This window comes from Drosophila suzukii, chromosome 2R (assembly GCF_043229965.1).
Source record: "Drosophila suzukii chromosome 2R, CBGP_Dsuzu_IsoJpt1.0, whole genome shotgun sequence".
Classification (NCBI taxonomy): domain Eukaryota; kingdom Metazoa; phylum Arthropoda; class Insecta; order Diptera; family Drosophilidae; genus Drosophila; species Drosophila suzukii.
Genome location: NC_092081.1, coordinates 10,774,513 through 10,793,872, shown reverse-complemented (window position 1 = coordinate 10,793,872; position 19,360 = coordinate 10,774,513). Strand labels below are relative to the sequence as shown.

The following is a 19,360-nucleotide window of genomic DNA, read 5'->3' as shown; positions in this document are numbered from 1 at the left end:
AATATCTGGAGAATCTTTAGATATATTTTGTTGAATTGTTAAAAATATGGAATCCTAAACAAAATATTATGTTGTTCTATGTAATAACTTTATTATAATGATCACTTTGACTTAATTTGAATAATTTATTTTAAAAGGATCCCCCTTTTTCGATTTATCTTCATAACTGTTAAAGTTATAAATCCCCCTGTGAGTTGGGCTTATCTGGTATTTATCCGTTCTGAAAGATCCCTCTTTTCTTCTCACTCTCTTGAATGTGGGCTCTCTTTCTCGCACTTCACGCAGTTTGCCTTCGGAGAAGCCGAGTTTTGTTTACCGACTGGTTGTTGTTGTTGCTGTTGCCGTCGCAATTGAAGCGCAGTTTCTGGCAGCAACAACATGAGCTATACCTATAGATATACCTCTAAACCCGTAGCTACAACACCGAGGCATGCGAAATCCCTTGAAGCGTTTCAACGTATTTTTTCCACCCGTCCTCCTCCTTCTCCTCCTTCTTCCACATTTTGCTGCGCTTCGGTTTGTTTGATTTGGCTTGCTCACCTTCGGCTCGGCAACAACAACAATATCGAACGGACGTCGACGGCGACGGTGGCAGAGGCAGCGGCAGCGGCAGCGACGTCGGACTCACCTGAAACTCAACCTGAAACTCAAAACGAACCCGAGGCTCGTGCTGTTTCATTTGAATGGGCACACGACGGAGTTCGAGTTGGATTGGCCACAGCGTGCCGGCCAAATTGGAAGCCTTTGGTTCCACTTTGCGAAAACTTTAAAAATCGCTTAACGAAATTGGCAACTTTAGGGCCATTTCAACATATTCTCGGTTCACTTGAGAGTGGCCAGTGCTGGGGGGAAAATCTATGGGAATGTCATTGGTTGAAACTACTGTCGGACAGGAAAATAAGAAACCTTTCGTTCCACTCAAACATCCAAGTTTTTTAAAAAAGGTAGTATATGTATTTAAAAAATTACAATTAAAAAACGATTCGTTTAAAAATTTATAAATATTTAGAACTATTTCCAAGTGTGGGAGTACTATCTTTGTAACGTTATAACCTTACTTATAGATTATAGAAAAACGGTTAAGTACAATATTTCAGAAAAATTACATTCGAAATCTAATAAATATCGTACAGGGGTGCCACAGAAATCATTTGGATTTTAAATTTCATTTTTAGGTGTCTAAAAGTATGCAACACTATATATTAAACTCACTAATACAATGAGTTCATTAGGAAAGCCCACTATCCTTTAGTCACGACATACTTGTAATACATTCTTAAGAGTATATTTCTCATTTAGACTTAAAAAATTTCGAATCGATAAATTCACAAAAACTCTCTTATTAAATTAACTTAACCTTGACTCTGACTGTTCTTAATAGTGAAAAAAAATATAATTTATGTAGTCTTCGGAAAAACCAATATTCATGGGCTACGGAGGGGTACTTGTAGCTGTAGTCATTTATCACAGGCTTCTTTTGCAAATACCTTAGCTCCCAGGACCTCAATCTCATGTCCCTTCTCTCCCTTTGGGGAGGCACCATCTCCCCTCCGTTTCATCCTGTGCCTAAGCCATAAATATCGTATTAAATATTTGCCTTAGAATCGCGTTTACATTAACGCCGAATGTTGTAGTCTGTTTATCTCGTTAGTTATTGTTCGCATCGGCATAGGTGGTGTTTTGCTATTTTCGAGGGGGGTTGGCCATGGGCTCTGGCGAGGGAGTTTGTGCCAAGGGGGGGAGGAGGGTTTCGCCTCTGGTTTGGTGGTTGCAAACTTTTGTGGCATTGCCAGTTGATTGGATTGCCATGAGATGAACTTGGCGTCGCATGTGAGTGTGCGAGCGAGTGTGACTGTGAGTGTGGCCAGTGATTTATGGGTCCCCCGTGCTGATATGGGATATGCTATATGCTATATGCTATAGATATACAATAGATACAATGTCATTAGCGCCCTCCTCGATACAATGTTCGATTTTGCAGATGAAACCTCAGTATTTTGATTGTCATGATTAAAAATGGGGAAAAGGTTTTAAAATTGGTAAAGGGACTTTCATTTCTAACAATTTCTAACATGCAACACAAATATTCTTTAGATTTTCCTCCTATATATCTTTCTGTTTAAGAAGAACGAAAAGGTTTTAAAACTTTCCAGAAGTATTCAATATACTAGATTTCTCTTTAAGATTTCATATTTGATGTCTTTAGTACTGCGTTCTCTGCCGTTTTCTCATTAAACTAAAAGTAGGGCTTAAACTGTAAATGTCTATACGTTTTCCAAGTTTTAGACCTAATTTGAAGCATACTAATGCGAAATCCCCCTGAATAGTGCATAGTATATTTTAAATTCTCATTATTTAATCGATCTGTAGCCGTTTTTTCTATTAAAGATCCATTGTATTATAAAGCACTTCCCAAAAAGCAAGCTTTGAATATTTAAAAGACCAGAAACTGTCAATATTTGTGTAATGAACATTCCCTAAAACTAACGAAATTCCCAATAGTATACTTACTTTCTCGATTTAATTGGAGACTTTGGTAAACAAAAAAAAGAGACAAGATTAAGGAAGATGATGCAGCCTGGGGATCAGATCTTCGCCTGTGGATTCGAGGTCTTCGGAAGAGTGCAGGGCGTGTGCCTAAGGAAACAGACCCGGGATTTGGCCACACTGAACCAGGTGCGCGGATGGGTCATGAACACGGACGAGGGCACGGTCAAGGGTCAGCTGGAGGGCACCCTGCCCAAGGTCAACGAGCTGAAGTTCTGGCTCTTGAATTTCGGCAGTCCGCGGGCGATTATCGAGCGGGCAGAGTTCACGCCCACCAAGGAGATCACCTCGCACAACTTCAGTCGCTTTTCGATTCGCTACCACCATGTTCCCGCCCCAAAAAAAGGCCACTTAAAGGAGGATATAAGTCTAGAACCAAAATTGTAAATGTACTATTTGTTTATAACCGTTTGTTTAGGCCCTCAAATTGAGCTGCCAATAGAGCCGAGTTTGCTTTTGCGAACATCATTTATAAACCTCAAAAGTGAAAAACAGGCTGCCAGCCACTAATTAAGCCGCACAAAGAAATGCTCAGCGCAATTACATAGGGGCTGGCACATCCACAACTTTTTTTAATATATAGGTATTCGTATATATAGAGAGGTGTACATATATATATGTGAGATGACTTGGTTAGACAGACACCTGCAGCTTCAGCTAGCTTCAGCTTTAGCTTTAGCTTCAGTTTCAGCTTCGGCTTGGCCACATTTCCAGTTGAGCGACGCCCCAAACTGGCAATGAGTTTTTACGACACACAAACAGCAGCCATCAGCCGAGAGTCGAGGCAACAGACAGTACCGGCTATGCGGAATATTTAGAATAACAACAGAGGGCAACAAATATTTATCGCCATACACTAGCGACAGTAGAGCTGGAGAACTAGAGTTAAATACAAGTTGATATTGGAAAAGATTTAAAAAAAGTGTGTCTAAAAACGGATTGCCAGTACTATTTAATAGGTATAAATAATGATATATAATATATATTTTATACATTTTTAATATGGGATCCTAATTCTTTAGAATTTTAGAAACGTAAGACAGCATTTATGAAGTATAAGCTTAAAATCAGGGACTTTTCAGCATCACCGCTCTATTTTAGTAAAAGATTTATTTATCTATTTATTAATTAAGGAAGACCCTATTTATTATTTATACTTACGGAAGCAAAAATAATCAGGTGCTTACTTTTATTTTGTGATCTTGAAAAAATGGAGGAGCCATCTAAATACAAGATGATTTGGAAAAAGATTTTAAGAAAATGTGCCTCAAAATGGATGGCCAGTGTTTAATAGATTCAATGAATGATATATAATATATAATTTATACATTTTTAATATGGGATACCAAATCTTTGCAGTTTTAGAAACGGAAGACAGCATTTATGAAGTAGAATTTTTAGATCAGGAACTCTTCAGCATCACCGCTTCATTTTAGTAAAAGATTTTCTTATCTAGTTATTAATTAAGGAAGCTCTATTTTAGTTAAAATTTTTTATTACTAAATATTATATTTGAGAAATCATAAATAATCAGGTGCTTACTTTTATTCTAGTGTTCACTGTACTGAATTAGGACTTTATAATTGACCACTACATAAACTTCTTGACTGAAGATCGTAAGGCTCTTCGTATTCTTTTTCCTTCAGAGAAACGTTTATGTGATTTTTCTAGGTATAGCTTGCTTTTTAAACTCTTTATATCTAAGTAGTATATTTCGATATAAACCAGAATGGCTTAAAATCCGATTCTGGCAGAAATCGAAGTGCCACATGCACGTCTTATCACATTTTCGAGTTGTCCAAGTGTATCGCAACTTGGAGCGAGTATTCAGTTGCCCGTCGCCTGTTGTTGTTGCTGTTGCTGTTGGTGTTGCTGTAGTTGCTGCCGTGTTGTTGCTGTTGTGCTCCCAAATGCCCTCCATGGGTCGCTGACTACCACGACGCCTCTGCCCGCGCTGGCGTCTCTGCTGGCTGCTCTGTCGCCGAAGCACTGCGCATAATCACAACAAAATCAAACAAATGAACGGCACTGACACAGCGGCAACAGCAACAGCAACAGCAGCAACAGCAACAGCAGCAACATCATCACAGCAGCAACATCACCGCAACAGCAACAGCTTCGCGGAAAAGTGTGCGTGCATGTGAGCTTGTGTTGGCAACTTCGTTGCGTGTATACCAGGCGCCCAGATTTTCCGAGAGAGCTGAAAAAGAACATTTTCACATTTTCACATGCGGAGAGTGGAGTGTTCCCATTTGTGGATGTGGATGTGAATGTTGGCTGTTGTTTTTGTTGCGCTTGCGGAATTTTTATAGGTTAAGCTGTAAGCGTTAGAAGGAGGCAGAGGCGTGGGTAAAAGGGGGAGGCTGTGGCTATGGCCAGCAAAGAGGGTTGTTGGTGGTGGCCTTAACTAGTTTCAGCCGGCCGGTGTCGTTGCCTTGTAAACGAGCTAAAAATGTGAGATAAAGAGAGCTTCTTCCTCGACTCACTCGATTTTTTGAGTGATTTCTGTAACCCCCCTTGAGCTTTTATAGCCCCCCTCTCAAATTCCTTTGCGCATTCCTCTAACTTTGACGTCGCTGCCTGTTTCCGGTGTCACTTCCTTATTTAGTTGTTCACGTTGTTTGTCATTCGGTTTGTTGTTGGCCCTCTTTCGGATAGGATTTCCTTTGGTGTCCTTGTAGGCTCAACCCAATTTAACAGCCATCACAAACTGGCAGCGAATTCAATTTACCCAAAAGCCGAAAAAGAAACGACGATCATTAGTTGGATTATTATTAGTCTATTAGTGGTAATCAAATTTATGGCACAAATACAAATTGAGGGAAAACTTTCATGACGCCAAAATGGAAATTGAAAACACAAGCGAGGGGGGGGGGGGGGGGGGCAGAGGGGTAAGACAGGTTGTCGCGGCATACATAAATGCAAACACTTTGTGCAAATATTTGTGTCATTAAACAAATGACAAACGAATTGGTTTCAACATGAAAGCTGAGCGAGAGAGAGAGAGCAGCTGACATGCAACATGCTAACAGCAACAGCAGCAGCTTATCAGCCGTCTGTTAGGGCTAACAGCAACATCCCCGCAGCAACATCCCCGCAGCAACACCCATACTACCAACCACCCACTCGCACACAGATACTCACTCATCGCAGCGCTGCAACAATGCAAAAAGCAAACTTTCTCGCTGCCGGCGTCGCTGTTGCTGTCGTGTTGTTGCTGGCGTTGCTGGTGTTGCTGCTGCTGCTGCTGCTGGCGTCGCTCGTCGGTCGAAGTCGGTTCGTTTGGTTTCGCTGACAGCGGCTCGTGCCAGTACTCAACCGACTGCCAAACGGCGCACGACAAACCAGCAGCAGCAGCTGAGCCACCAGCAGCAGCAGCAGCAACACCAGCAACAGCAACAGCAACACTAGCAGCAGCAGCAACACCAGCAGCAGTAATAGCCGTACGGCAGCAACAGCAACACTAGCCAAAGAAAAGCTGAGCGTACTTTTTTTTAATTTCTGCGGTTCGTTCCCTCAGCGATAAAAAAAACACAACAGCAACATCAACGACTTCGGCAATACAACAAAAGAAAACAAATTAAAAAGAAATACTTAAAAAAATGCACTTAAACTTAATGAAGAAATAAAGTGTTCAAGTGATTAAAAAAGTTTGTGTCTTAAAAGTGAAAACAAAATAAGTTACAAATTAGTTTCAAAGAAACGAAAAAACCAAAAATTACGCAAATATTCTTATCAAACTCAGTGATTCAGCCAATATATACAATACTTAGAAACAAAAACTAAAACATTTATAGGAAAAACAAATGAAATAAAATTGTTATCAGTTCAAACAGCAAAAAAAAACAGATCTTATACGATCGAAATAACACTTTTATGTTTACAAAAAAGTTTTTCACGAATTGTGCGCCTTTGGAAATATATTTTAGCAGATCTTGAGCTATATTATTGTGTTTTCTCAAGCATATCTTTTACTCATCCCCCTGTCCTCAGACCTATTTATTTATTTGAAATTTTATTTGGTTTTTTCGTATCTGGTTCTTGTGCGAGAAATTGTGCATGGCAAATGCAGATTTATTAGGTGCAGACTTCGTAAGACTCACGTAAGACGTAAAATGGCATAAATTAAAAATCATAAATCAAAAGTGCTAAATAAATCAGGAGGAAAATTGAGCAAAAAGTGTGCGTGTGTCTGCGGCTGTTTTTTTCCCACTCTTTTGAGTCGATTGAAACCATTAATTACATTGCAGTAGATCCGTTTGGGAATTTTTGGTTCGCTGTGCATAATTTTGTATTTCATAAATTATCAAATTTAATCTTTACTTGCTTGCTAGAATATCAAAGAAAACATTTTCGCCAAAGATTTCTCCGCCTGACTGTGTGTGTGTGTTTTCAGTGAGTGTTTCTCAGTGTGTGTTACGCATTTTGTTAAGACAAGTGGCCAAGAAAGTGGGGGAAGAAAAGGGAAGAAGAGGAACAGATCTGAGCGAGCAATTGGTCGTTTGTAATGCCCTCACCGAAAAGTGGGGCATGCTCACAGTGCCATGAAGTAGAACACGTTTGGAATTGTGTATCTGCACTTACGTATTCATAAAGATGTGCATACACTAATATACTATTTATGCATTGGTTTGTGTGCCTGCAGTGTGGAAACAATTGGGCTGATTAACGGTTTTGAATTATGCAAATTTCGATGGTTATCAGCGGGTGGGGGGGGGCTATAGATACACACCTGCTGTTACATTTGTATAATTGCCCTGTTTTAGCTATATTTATTTAACGGGTTTTTATATAAGGATTTTAGATGTATGGTGTTTCAGATACTATCATGAGGTTATTTATAACTATAAAGTATTTCCAATATAAAAACGTGACAGAAAAAAATATTGGCACACTGCTATGGTTTTAAATACCAACCTAAAATAGCAAAAAACATAATTACCTTAAAAGTATCTACGAAATGTATCTATCCTAAAAGGGATGTATCTTATTTTGGGTAATTGTTTTAGGTAATAGTTCCAATATTTTAGGCAATATAGGGTTTTTAAATACCAACCTAAAACATGTGAGAACATAATTACCTTAAATGTATCTCTGAAATGTATCTATCCTGAAAGGGATGTATCTATCTGAAGGTTACTTCAAATCTAATTTTTGGTAATTGTTGTAGGTAATAATTCCTATATTTTAGGCATTATATTTGTGCTGTATTTTAAAAATGTATAATATTTTGCGACTTTATAATAATGGAATAAACCAAAAGGCTTATCTATATTATACATATAATCCCCTTAATTCTAGAGTATCCCAAAGTTAAGCATCTTCTAGAACCACTGCCACGCTTCTGGATTTTCGTGTATAATTGAATAGTGAGAGACAACAGCATTTAGGAATTCTCGGGCGAAACAACAGCCATAGTAATAGTAATAGTAATAGCAATAGCAATAGCAACAAATGCCTTTGAGCGAGCAACAAGCAAACTGTGAAACCAAACCGAGAAATCTGGCTTAGCCTTTTGGCGTTGCGGAAATTGATGCTGCCACTGCCTCTGCCGCAGTCGCTGCCTCTGCCTCAGTCGGCGTCGCCGTCGACGTCGCTGCCTGCGACTACATTAATCTTACTTTTATTGCTCTTTCTGTTGTTTAATTAATTTTCGGCAAACATAATTTCCCATTGGGCCAGCTCAGTTAAATGAGTTGAATAATGATTTATAATTCACTTGATAATTTTTTTTCTCACAATTTTCCGTTTTAATAATGTGCAAAAAATTAATAGTATGGAAAATGTAATGCGAGTAAGAAAAAAAAGGGGGTAAGTGGGGTAAAAAACGAGGGCTGCAAAGTGTAGGACGCTAAACAAGGCCAAAACATTACGCATACGCCGCATGTGTCGGGCGAAAATGGGGTAAGAAATGGTTAAAATAGCCAGGAATTAATTGGAGGCGTTCGTTGGGCGGTGGGTGGTGCAATGGGTGGGGGGAGGGGGGCGTTCTGCTATGGCTGACACTTGAGCGGACGTTTTAAGTTACACTTTTAATTAATTGTTGTGAATAAATGATGGCAAAGGAGAAAATGAGCCAGAGGAGTAAAACTGAAAAAAGAGGTTGACAAAGAGAGCTAGGGGAAAATGTGCAAAATAAGTGCATATTTTGTAATTAAAGATCGGATTTTCTTTATTGGTTATTTTCACTTTTGAGTGTCAAATTATATTTTAACAATATGTTGTTTGACAATTATTAAAATTAATTTAAAGATTCACTGGCAAAACCAATGACATGTGACCCATTGTTTTCAATGGTATTTGGAAATTCCAATTTTAATTCAGTGATAAGACCTTTGCTGGTTTATTTTTCTTAAATTTTTAAGTATGAATCATAAGTGATACCATTGTTATAAGATTCTTGGAAAGTTTTGGTCAAATAATCTGCATTCAATTTTGTGAACAGCTCATGCAAAAAAGTTAATCTTCTTAATTATACTTTTGTGCTACGCAGTGGCCTTGTCCACCGCCATTTTCTGGGGAATCCAAGGCGACTCCTACTCTATCATCTTCCAGTTCCTGTCTCTCAGCACCTATATACCATACAATGTAGCAACTAGCAACTAGCAACCCAAACCAACTAATCAAACAACACGAACGCAAAACGAAGGCTTTCCACGAAACATTTGATGTGTTTTTCTGTTGCTTTTTTGCAGTGGGGACGAGACGATTTCCGTTTTGGGGCTAGCTGCTATATAGCTATATATATATATATTTTTTTTTTCTGGTGCTGAGTGGCCGAGAGTGTCGGTTTGGATTCGCCGCTAATTCGCATTAATCATACGACGCGTTGGACGCGCTCTCTTTTGTTTATGCATTGGAATCATGAAAACGAAATTCATACAAAACCGAACTGACCGCCAACGTGGAAAGAAGCTTTTCCATATTTTCATTCATTTTTTTTTCATATATTTTTACACGCAAAAATTTACTAGAGGGAGAGGGGCATATGGTGGGTAAAAGAGATGGGTGACGCCTTCTTACTGACGCTTTTGTTGTTGCTTATTTTTAATGTGTCAAGGTTCGCGGCATAATTTCTGTTGCTTTATTTCATTTGCGCGTAAAGCAAACAGAAAATATATCAAAGAGCGAGGCAGACTGATAGACAGCGATGATACAAAAACGAGTCATAAGCTGAAAAGTGTTTGACTTTCTTTTTGAGCTCCAAGCAGAAGAAATATAGGAAGTTAAAGTAAGATTAGTTATAAAATTTTTTTTCTTTTTTTTATTCCGTTGGTTCTACAACATTGGAACTGAAGCGTACTACGCATAAAACATTAAAAAAACTTAGATAATTCTTGCACACATAAGCTACAATAAGGTTTTCAGGAACATTTTTTCTAAAGTTCCGATGATATCAGGAGATATTAAATCATTTTGCTCTGATTTCCGTTCAACTTGTCACAATATGACCACTACTTCAGTGAGCCCAGCCTTCGATTTTCAGTATACCCTAGAACCCAGACACTTACTTGGCCCGCCGACAAAGTTATTAAGCCCCACCACCAGCGAGACATAAAAAAGCCAAGACGGAGGCCAGAACGAAGGCAAAGGCGGCGAAGATGAGGATGTCGACGTTGGAGGCGACGCATCGATAAATGTAAATGCAGTAAATGTAGTGGGGAATTAGGGGAGATGGAGGTGGGGAGATTTGGTTGGGTTCGAAAAGGGTTGGGGGAGGCTAAAGGGTACGACTATGCTGTAGTTATAGGTGGAAAAGATGGTTTGTGTGTGTGTGTGTGTGTGTGGGGGTGGTAATACGGCGAGGGCAAAACATTTTTATTACCGCAGTGGAGTCGTAAAAAACTAAATTACTTTTAAGTTTGTAAATTGTGTAAGCTACCGCTCTCTTTCACGCTCTAGTATATCCCTCTCTTTCTGCAATAGGTTACATAGTCCCAGCACCCCTTACTTTTCTTTCCCTTTGCCATTTTCCCACCGCTTTTGGTCAACGCAAGTTTGCATTCTTTGTGTCACGTTTTCATCGAAAGATACCAAAAACACAGATACAGATACAGATACAGCCAGCGAAAGAGACAACAGATGTGCAGTTAGAGGGCAGTGAAAGAGACGGCATGATTGATGGTAGGCAGTAGTAGTAGAAGAAGAAGCAGTAGTAGACGGGCACAGGGAAAAACAAATTTATGAAATGTCATTTATTCATAATGAGCCAAGCGAATGGGAAAAGTGTTGGCGCGTGTATCGAAACGAATGATAGTACACACAGAGAAATGGCGAGGAGAAGCGGGAGAAAGGGGAGAAATGGGAGAAATGGGAGAGATGTGGGGATGGCCGAAACGGGCCAATTGTGTGCATTGCATTTCGAGTGTTGTAAAGTGCCATAAACTTATTAGGCGAAAGTGTTTCGTGAGTGCGAGAGATTGTGTTTGAATGTGAATGCGTAATGAGTGCTGTTATTCGCTTTGTTATTCATTTGGGGATAGTTTTGCAGCTGAATGTAATTGATTAACCAGCGATTGAGTGGCTATCGATGACCCTAGAGTGGGGTCTCTGCAGCTCAAGAGGACCTAGGGGAATCGTAAATAATTTGACTGTACTCGACATTTTTGGGAACGATAACTAATCTGATTTGTAATAGTTGAGAAAATTCGAAAACATTGTTAATTCAAATAAAAAATTCTCAGAACACGGTTTTTATTTTTCGAAACTTAACATAATTTTCAAGTGTTTCAAACCTTTGTTTTTATAATCAAAACTTCAGTTGGTTATAATATGATATTATATTTTATAAACTTCATTTTTGATTACTTCGTTGATCTTCACCGTTATATTATATCTTCAGGGTATTAAGATGGACCTACAGAATATTTTAAAATTGTGAGGAATAATTCTTCACTCCGCAAACGAGTCACTTGCGGTTATCCAGAGCATTTCGCAACTTTTCGCTCACTTGCAACCGAGTCCACTGCTTCTTCTTCACGTTGAAGTATTATATCGTGTGCACTGAACATACTCACACAGATACATTCACAAATACAGAGACACACGCACACCTCGCGACCCCACTCACATGTCATTGTGTTGGTTGCTGCGCCTATTCGCGGCTATTTTGTATACATTTTGCATTAATTAAAAACAAAATAAACAGCAAAAGTCGCGCGCGCTTCGCCTGCACGGAGGCATGAAAATAAAAACTGAAAAGCAAACACATTCTGATTTAAATGTGATTGTTTTTCTGCTTTTTTCGCCATCGTCTTTCATTTTTTCTCCGCTTACAAGCAAGTGGAAATGATTGGAGTAAAGCTTTTTCGACTATCCTATACTTGGGAATAATCAGGGTATAAATAAGTTAAAATGGGTATTAAGTGAAAAAGCCTAAATGGAGTCAAATATTACAAAAAATAGTAATATTTTTGGTAACCAAAAATGTTCTGTGACAAATATTTAAAACATACTGATTTCTTGGTTTTTGAAATCTCTTAAGAGGGGTTCTAAAAGAATGATATAATAAATATAGCAAATACGAATGATTTGGATGTTCTAATTTTTCCTTGCATACTTTTAGACACCATTAAAAATTATTTTAAAACCCTAATCATTTTAAAAATTGTGGTGTGATCTTTTTCTAAGTGTTTGTACTAAGTTCAGATAAAATACTTAGATAAACAATCTTTTAAAATACGTAAATTACTTTTGAGACTTTGAAACATAACCATACTAACAGAAATGGTTTCAATACCAATAAGTATTTTTTGATAGTTCCTTACTTTCCTATAAACACCATATACCCTTAGGTTATACGATTGAGGGGTATCAGAAGCGCTGAAGTAAAGCAGAGCAGAGGCAAAAACAAAAGCAAAAGCAGCGCCGACGCCAACACAACGCACACTGGCGCACAATCGCTCACACAGATACTCTGGTGTTCTGGTTCTCTTTTCTCAGTCGACTTCGGGGTTCTGCCACTGATTAGAAGTGTCTTTGCCTTTTATGTTATTGTTTCTGCTCTTAGGTACGGTGTACCTCTATGTATTTTTTGTGATTTTTTTTTTTATACATTTTGTGACATTTTTGTTATTTTTTGTTTGCCACTGCCTTTGTGCACTTGCGATTTTCAATAAATTTTGCACGTCTTGCAAGTGAATTTCTTTTGATTACTCTTGCCAAGTCAGCGATGTTGTTGCCATTGTTGTTGAGTGTTAATCGAATCGTGCGGCCCATCAATGCATTATATGCGGTGCATGTACATGTGTTTCATTAATTTTTGTGTAATTTCTCTATGTGTGCGCGCGCTGCAGCTGAACAAATCAAATTTCAATCAAAAGAACAAAAGATCGAAGGAGAAAACTGTAGAGCAAATCAAAAGCCAAATGCGCCCGCGAAGTAAATCCAACAAAATGATAAATTTTCGACGCTGCTCAGCACTGTCGACGTCGTTACACAACACTGGCCCGAAAAGTTCTCCCTATCTAGTTGTAGCCTAAAATCTCCCCACAAACCCTCGGCTTGCATCTATCAAATCGCGCGCCTTGAACTCGTGCTGCAACTACTTAAACTTCTGTGTCTATATATCATCGAAGTGTTTCCAAAAATCACGGCTCTCGACTCTTAATGTCTGAACTAATCAAAAACTAAACTAAACTTCGCCCAAGCCAGCAAGAGCTATAAAAGAACTATCTATGAATATTTGGGTAAGATCTGGTGAACTGTAAGAGGTTTTACTTGCTTAGTTGTTATCATTATTTAATTCATTGATGCAATACCTAAAAAATAGTCGCTTAGAATTTTGGTAATTTGAAGTTAATGTCGATTTTTATATATATATATATTATTTTATAGAAATTTTTTTCGAGGTAAAGTAAATTTTCTAAAAGGTAGATATTGTTCTTAAAGTTTCAAAGAAAAAGTCACAAAAAACTTCAAATTGCCTTTTTAATGGAATCTGAAGATATTGTTTCTTAAGCTTCAAAGAAATGGGCACAACTAACTTCAAATTTCTGAATTCCGCCAATTTCTACATATGAGCTTCGATTTTATAATATTTGTAGATATATAATATAAAGACGGTTCTTAATAATATACCATTTTTCAATAATATATTATTATTAAGGTTTTACTATCTTCAATCATCTAATATTTAAAGTGCCCTTTTAATAGAATCTTATAAGACATCAAATGATTTTTACCTAATTATAATGTTATTAATAGAATTTGATATTTTAATATCCCCAATTTATACAATTTTCCCCTCCTCTCTCCCATTTAGCAACAAAAATTCCTGAAACGACCCGCGGAGGATGTTGACAATGGCCCTGACAACTTTGAACCGCCGCACAAGTTGCCCAATAACAACAACAATAGCAATAGCAACAACAACAACGGCAACTCGAATGCCAACAACGGCGGCAACAACAATGGCTCCAACAACAACAACACCGGCAACAGCAACAATTCGAACAACAACAACAATGGCCCCAACAACGGCAACAATGGCAACAGCAACAACAACAACGGCTCTGAGAATCTAACCAAATTCTCGGTGGAAATTGTTCAACAACTGGAGTTTACCACATCGGCGGCCAATTCGCAACCGCAGCAGATTAGCACTAATGTCACTGTGAAGGCGCTGACCAATACATCTGTGAAAAGTGAACCAGGTGTGGGCGGCGGCGGCGGAGGGGGTGGCGGCGGTGGTGGCGGTAACAACAGCGGCAACAACAACAACAACGGAGGCGGCGGTAACAACAACAACGGAAGCGATCACCACCAGCAACAGCAGCAGCAGCAACAGCAACAACAAGGCGGCGGACTGGGTGGCCTCGGGAATAATGGAAGGGGCGGAGGACCCGGCGGCATGGCCACGGGTCCTGGAGGCGTGGGCGTTGGCGTCGGTGGCCTTGGCGGCATGGGCATGCCCCCCAACATGATGTCGGCCCAACAAAAGTCCGCCCTTGGTAATCTGGCCAATTTGGTCGAATGCAAACGGGAACCCGATCATGATTTCCCCGATCTCGGCTCGCTGGACAAGGACGGCGGTGGGGGGCAGTTCCCCGGCTTTCCCGATCTCCTGGGCGACGACAACTCGGAGAACAACGACACCTTCAAGGATCTCATCAACAACCTGCAGGACTTCAATCCCAGCTTCCTCGATGGCTTCGATGAGAAACCGCTGCTGGACATCAAGACCGAGGATGGCATCAAGGTGGAGCCTCCGAATGCCCAAGATCTGATCAACAGCCTGAATGTGAAGTCCGAGGGCGGCTTGGGCCATGGTTTTGGTGGCTTTGGCCTCGGCCTGGACAACTCGGGCATGAAGATGCGCGGCGGCGGCAATCCGGGCAATCAAGGTGGCTTTCCCAATGGTCCCAATGGTGGGGCAGGTGGTGCCCCCAATGCGGGGGGAAATGGTGGCAATTCTGGTAATCTCATGTCTGAACATCCGCTGGCTGCCCAGACACTCAAGCAAATGGCCGAGCAGCATCAGCACAAGAATGCCATGGGCGGCATGGGTGGATTCCCCCGACCGCCGCACGGCATGAACCCCCAGCAGCAGCAGCAACAGCAGCAGCAACAACAGCAGCAGCAGCAGCAACAGGCCCAGCAGCAGCAGCATGGCCAGATGATGGGGCAAGGTCAGCCGGGTCGTTATAACGACTACGGTGGCGGCTTCCCCAATGACTTTGGCCTGGGACCCAATGGTCCGCAGCAGCAGCAGCAGCAACAGCAGCCGCAGCAGCAACACCTGCCGCCGCAGTTCCACCAGAAGGGTCCTGGCCCAGGAGCCGGCATGAATGTGCAGCAAAGCTTCTTGGACATCAAGCAGGAGCTCTTCTATTCCTCTCAAAACGATTTCGATCTCAAGCGCCTGCAGCAGCAGCAGGCCATGCAGCAGCAACAGCAGCAGCAGCAACACCACCAGCAGCAACAGCAGCAGCCCAAAATGGGAGGTGTGCCGAACTTTAACAAGCAGCAGCAACAGGTGCCGCAGCAGCAGCAGCAGCAACTGCAGCAGCAGCAATACTCGCCCTTCAGCAACCAGAACGCCAATGCGGCGGCCAACTTCCTTAACTGTCCGCCAAGAGGGCCAAATGGCAACCAGCAACCCGGCAATCTGGCGCAGCAGCAACAGCAACCCGGTGGTGGTGGACCACAGCAGCAGCAACAGCAGCAGCAGCAGCGTGGAAATGCCGGCAATGGGCAGCAAAACAATCCCAATCCCGGCGGCAACACCTCAAATGCACCGCAGCAGCAACAATCGACCACCACAACGTTGCAAATGAAGCAGACGCAGCAGTTGCACATTAGCCAACAGGGTGGTGGAGCCCATGGTATACAGGTGAGTTCCTACTTTTTTATATACGCCCCATATCAGTTGATATATTGATAAACTCCTATTCGAAAAAAAACGAGAGCCCTATAAACACCCAAATGTAACCATTGCCCAGATGAAGCTTATCCAATAACATAACGCTACTTAATGCCATTGACACGTATGTAAATTTCCATGCATATTTAAGTTATCAGCGTAACGAAGTCAACAGCTTTTCACGAAAATCCCGACAGCAGAGCGGCAGCGGAAAAGCTCCTAGGGGTTGTTTTTCCACGTTTGAGTGAAACTCACTAGAGCTCTTCCCACTCACTCACTCACGCATTTCACTCAGCTTGTTTTCTTTATATTTATCTTTTTTTCTCGTTTGTTTTTTTTTTTGTTGAGAAAGGATCATAAATCATGTTGGGGCAAACAAGCCGAGCAAACGAACCTTTGGCCGCTTTTCCCGCACTCTCAACGAGTTTTCTCTCCCTCTCTCTCGCTTTCTCCCTTCGCGTTTAACCCTCGATTTTCCATTTCCACTCGCCAGCCGAGTTTATCTCTGTCCATTAATTTTACCACACATCTGTTCATAAAATTGCTCGGCGACCTGGCGCTCGGCTTCAGTGAGTCCTCGGCAGCGAGCGAGTGGCCTTCTCTCTGCCGCAGCTCTGCCGCACGCTTACCCCATACACCACCCTCCTTTCTCCCTTTCGAATTTTCCGAGTTCCATGTGCGCCATTTTCATTACGTGAGCGACAACCGAACACTGTTGGGTGGGAAAAAGGACGCCACGAGCAACAAAAAGAGGTTTGAGCTTGGCTTGCAATGGTTGCTTCTATTTCAGTGTTTTTCTCGAATGGAAATTTCCTTTTTAAGTAGGAAAAAGGCTTTAATATCTGGGGAAAAAACCTGTAAGAATGCGAGAAAAAGAAGTTAAGCGTATGCCCTGAAGTACCCAGACAAGGGATGCAAAAGAAAACGTGGGAAGCCCTAAAAGATCTCGCTGAACAAAAGCTATTTGTAGTTAGAAAAGAACAATCAAACAGAGAAAATGCTAAAAGATTGATTGGTTTTTGTGAATACATAAGAGTAAACTAAGCTTGAAATGAAACTGAAACATGGTTTTTTTTATCATTAATAATACACCTATAGGAAAGCAAATAATATGATATTACTTTTACTTTTTAAACAGTGTAGATAAATCATAATAAATAAATGTCTATTTAAGCGGTGGATGGAAGAATAGTTTCCACATAACAGCAGTATGAAAACTTTAAGGCTTTAATGTAGAATGATATCCCAAGATAACTATAATAATATTGAAATCTTCTATTACCGAGTTAACATACAATTGATGCTTATTAAAACATATGTTTCCATTGATTTAGGCGAAGGATAAATCATTTTAGGGTTTTGGAAATCTTTCTTAAAGTTGTCAAAAAAGTATGCTACATAGTTTTTTCTAGTAACATTTAGATTTTAAATATTTTTCAGACCACTTCTAGACCCTTTTCTTGGTCATTTCTATAGAGAGAAGAAAGAAGAAAGTATCAAATATTCTATATGTACACGTTAGTTACAAAACACCACTATACCATTTCCAACCTCCCCAACTCCCTCTTCTAAAACAGAGCCCTTTTTTGATCCTTATTTATTGTGCATTTTTGGCAACAGCCCTAGAGTGCATGGGCCCATGAACATTTACTGAGCTCCGTCATCACTCATCCATATAGTAATGCATTCATCACTTCATTGCACCGCTTTTCCCCAACACACTACCCCTCAAACAGTATACGCCCCCTGCCCTTTGAGGGGCACTTTTTCCGGCAAAAAGCAAGGGAATCTCTCTCACAAAAGCAATATTCCCTAGCCACATGCATCCTCACACACCGAATCCTACATATATGCACTAAACCTAACCCATATTCATTATCCGCTCCAAATTGTTTTCCTGTTATTTCCCAACAACAACAGCACCAACATTTCATTTACAAAATGAAAGTGCAAAACTTTTTAAGTTAAGTTTCATGTCGCTGAGTAGTTTTCATCAGAGAACAGCCAAAAAAGCATAAAAGAGAGAAAGGAGAAATGAGAAAGTGGAAAGGGGAGATGAGATAGAGAGAGAGGGGTAAAAGGAGATAGAAAGAGAGGACAAGTTGGTTTTGGCCTGGTCGAAAAAGGGACACGGCAACGGCATTTTATCCGATTTTTGGTCAGTTGCACTGGGAAAAATCAGACAAGAGTTTGTTATAATTAAAATAATTTTATTTTGAAATTAGTATTTTCGTTCTAGTTAAAACTAAATAGTAAAGAACATTTTTTTTTACTTTATATTAAAATGATAAATATTTTTCTCTGTGTATTTTTTTCCTGGGCGCATTTAGCTCAAGTTTTGCCATGAATTTCGTTCATGCATTAACCCTCGGTTGCCTGAGACTTTTCCCTCTTAACCACCCTAACCCCGCTGCATAGGAAAATAGTTGAAGCAAGTTGAGTGCCGTAGAAAACAGGGGGTCGGAAAACAGTTTTGGAGAAGGCAAAACTTGTTGACGATTGAGATTGAAATTTTTCGGGGTTTATTATAATTTTTTTATTTTGACTGCCCACCAGCCACTCACCGCCCCCTTTTCATCCTTCCCTCCTCCTTCTTGGGGCCCTGGGGCTTTAAGTTTTCTGCCCTCACTGCGATTTTGCTCAGTGGATGCTGGCCATAATCAAAGGCCGTCCTGGCGAATCCTTTTGGCTCGCTTATCGGGCCAAGACACAACACGTATACACACTTAAGTCTAACGATATATTTGCATAGGACTCATTAAAAATGCCCCCAAAACGGAGGCGGGAGGCATTTGGCAACGGGGGTTGCAAAAAGCCAAAACAGCATCGGATTCAACGAGTTTTCTCGGCTCAATAATACATTTTTTAGGGGGAGAAAAAGTTGTGGGGAAACCTCTTAAGTGCAAGAAATGAGCGAGCAAAGTGTAAAATGTACTATGAATATGACAAAGACCGGTGTCGCAAAAAGAAAATGCTGGAATATGCACAATAAATTAAGCGGGGACCAAAAAAAGAAATGGTAAGAATATAAAGTTGAAGTGGAAGAATGTGTAGAAAAGGAGCAACGCGCAGGGAAAATTATACATTTTACTAATGAGGTTTCTTACCCCAAGACGGGCTGACAGGCCATTTATAATGGTGGTACTTTTTGGACATTTTTTAATTGCGATTGTAAGGAATGTTCTTAAATTTTCTTAAACAAATAAAATATTTAAACAAGTAATTTATGTAATTTAAATCAATCAGAATTTTTTATTATTTAATACAAGGGTATGCAATTGTTTTATTTATAATTTTTTGGAACTTTTTAATTGGGATTATATAGTATTCTCTTAAATTTGTATATCCAAATCAAATATTTAAACATGTAATTTATGTAATTTAAATCAATCAGAATTTTGTATTATTTAATACAATGGTATACCTTTTTTTTTGTATTTATTCTATAGT

At 40.1% G+C, this 19,360-nt stretch overlaps 2 protein-coding genes across 5 annotated transcripts in view; both read left to right on the top strand.

Annotated features, from left to right (window-relative positions):
- Window positions 1-19,360, top strand: part of mam (neurogenic protein mastermind) — an 81,404-nt gene that overhangs the window by 43,386 nt on the left and 18,658 nt on the right. Inside the window, exons 1-3 of one of the 4 annotated variants that reach the window (XM_065863543.2) lie at window positions 5,863-5,990; window positions 12,843-13,235; window positions 13,811-15,880. In XM_065863543.2, the coding sequence (XP_065719615.2) occupies window positions 13,224-13,235; window positions 13,811-15,880 (2,082 nt within the window). In that variant the 5' untranslated portion in view covers window positions 5,863-5,990; window positions 12,843-13,223. Of the gene's footprint in view, window positions 1-5,862; window positions 6,054-12,842; window positions 13,236-13,810; window positions 15,881-19,360 lie in introns of those variants that run through there. The other 3 variants (XM_036813176.3, XM_065863544.2, XM_017074269.4) reach the window with 3 other exon arrangements.
- On the top strand, window positions 2,533-3,039 carry LOC108009711 (acylphosphatase-2). The gene has a single exon (XM_017074268.4). It carries the CDS (start codon window positions 2,569-2,571, stop codon window positions 2,932-2,934), a length of 366 nt encoding a protein of 121 aa, XP_016929757.3. The 5' UTR covers window positions 2,533-2,568; the 3' UTR covers window positions 2,935-3,039.